The sequence below is a fragment of the Camelina sativa genome, chromosome 11 (genome assembly GCF_000633955.1).
Source record: "Camelina sativa cultivar DH55 chromosome 11, Cs, whole genome shotgun sequence".
In the NCBI taxonomy this organism is placed as follows: Eukaryota; Viridiplantae; Streptophyta; class Magnoliopsida; order Brassicales; family Brassicaceae; genus Camelina; species Camelina sativa.
Window position 1 is genome coordinate 19031187 of NC_025695.1, and position 2230 is coordinate 19033416.

General features: G+C 35.4%; 1 protein-coding gene across 1 annotated transcript in view; it reads right to left on the reverse strand.

The window, feature by feature from the left end:
• LOC104723809 (protein transport protein SEC23-like) overlaps positions 1461-2230 on the reverse strand; it is a gene marked incomplete in the record, with an annotated part of 6748 nt that continues 5978 nt past the window's right edge. Inside the window, 2 exon segments of the mRNA XM_010442220.2 lie at positions 1461-1974; positions 2105-2209. Of these exon segments, the coding sequence (XP_010440522.1) occupies positions 1828-1974; positions 2105-2209 (252 nt within the window).

Here is a 2230-nt window from a genome sequence, read left to right on the forward strand (position 1 = left end):
ACGAACTTCACTTTATCACGATATTTGCTAACTTCGCCGAAAACATGCCCACATCTCCACTTTCAAGCCACCAAACGAAAATGGCAAACATTGTTGCCCAAGAAAACTTTGTACCGCCATCCATGAGACTCAAGTTACCATATAACCATTAAAATAAAGTGCTCGCAAAGAAGGTTTGCTTTCGCCGTAACGGTAATATCTTCACCCAAAGCCCCACAATAGCCGGACAATCCCGCAGGACATGAATAATCTTTTTTTTTCTCCCTTTTTGCAGATCTGACATACACTTGTATCCTCCAAATGTCTTCGAGCTCTCTCCATATTTGTCATGATAACTTGATGGCTCACAAGCCAGAGAAAAAAGTACAAACCCTCTCGGGAGCAAGTACTTACCAAATTCTCTTAAAGAAACTGGACATGTTTGGTCTAGGATAGCATGGAAGTAACTTGAAATGTTAATTAGTCTGTTCGTTTTGTCGTCGTAAGTTCCTGCGGCTGCGTCAGCCGCAACTATCGTTGTCCGTTTGGTTGTCGCAGGTACCTGCAGCATGACGCTGCGGGAAACGCAACTTCTGATTTTGAACGTCGATTAGATGCGGTGATTAAAAAAATTTCGTTTGCCGCTGTCGCAACCGCCAGCATCAACGAAATGAACATGCCTAATATATTTTGTGTCAAATTATATTTATTAATTTCGCAATCTAATTACATTTTCTTATTCATGATATAATATAATTCTACAGGCAACAACAAGTAAATTTCTTACAAGGACCCAAATATCTATTTCTTTTGTGACAAGCCCTTTTGCAGTTATAACAAAAGCTCTTTGGGCATCAGCTAACTGAAAATTAATTAGAGAAGTTGCTACTGAATTGATATGATATATTCTCGCTTCTGAATTAGAAGATTTCATAATCATTAATCTACCCATAAAAATTTCAAAATATGTCAAATTATAATCATAATATTGTTTTAGAAATAATTATAAATATCCTATATTTTATCCTAATCCAAAAATAAACTTAATACATGACGAAATAAAAATTGAAAAATTCAAAAACGCAACATTTTTCTACATTTTTAATAGAAATTCAATAATGTCTTAGAAAAAGCATATCAACATACTTGCTAATCATTTTAAGTTTATGTGTGTTTTCAAGTGAAGTCACAAAAGAAATACAGGGTCATATTTATAGAATGTATACATAGTATATTACAAAGTGTTAATGTTCTAATTGACGTTTTTTTTTATTGTAAATGATAAACCAGGGGTCATGTACACATTTGTTTCAACCAAGTTCAAAAAAAAAACCCTGCTTTTATAGTTTATGAAAATATTTTTTTACTAATTTCTTCATCAAGAAGTATTACTTTTGCAATTCACCAATTCACTCTTCCCACACATTCGAGTAATGTAATAATAAGTAACTGAATCTGCAAAGTCAGTAAAAAAAACTCCATAACCAAATCTCGCAGCGTCATTTGGATTCAGAGCTCAACAAAATAAAGTAAAAAAACACAGTAGGGCAACATACTGGATCAGAAGCAGAGAGGATGTCCAAAAGTACTAAAGCCAGTGAACCAAACCATATAAAATTGATCATACAAGATCTCATCCCAAGAAGAAAAAACAGTAAACAGTAAATCTCTGTACTCCAGACAAATCCAATGCAAATAAAAGGCTTCAACTATGCGAGTACCTTCCATGATGTATTAATGTGAGAATAACAAAGAGCTCTAAGATGGTACAAACGGGCATGCTGGTAATAAGGAAGATATGGATAATTTAAGCAGAAAAAAAAAACTGGGTCGACTCGACTACTTCCCTCAGGATTGCACGGCCAGTTTCGAAAGATGCTCAAAAAAGACTTGCAGGCTCACATCGTCAGTGAAAATTATGTCTGACCCAGCTGACATCTCGTTTGCATTGTTGTAAGTTGCTGATGGATTCAGCTTAGCCAATAAAAACCTTGCCTGCAGTGTTAAAGGGTGTAAAATTAAAAGATACGGTGATTGAAAACCATAAGATCAGAACCCACACAACACATAAAACAAATCATCAAAGTCGAGCTGACAAAAGATAAAAACATATATCAATGCTAACCTGTGATCCATGTTGATCACACACAACTAATCTTGGGACTGGGAAACGCTCCTTCACTAACATCTGGGAATCCTCTTGAGGAACTTGCAATAACTGAGCAAAGCCCTGACACGAGACATTGGAGAT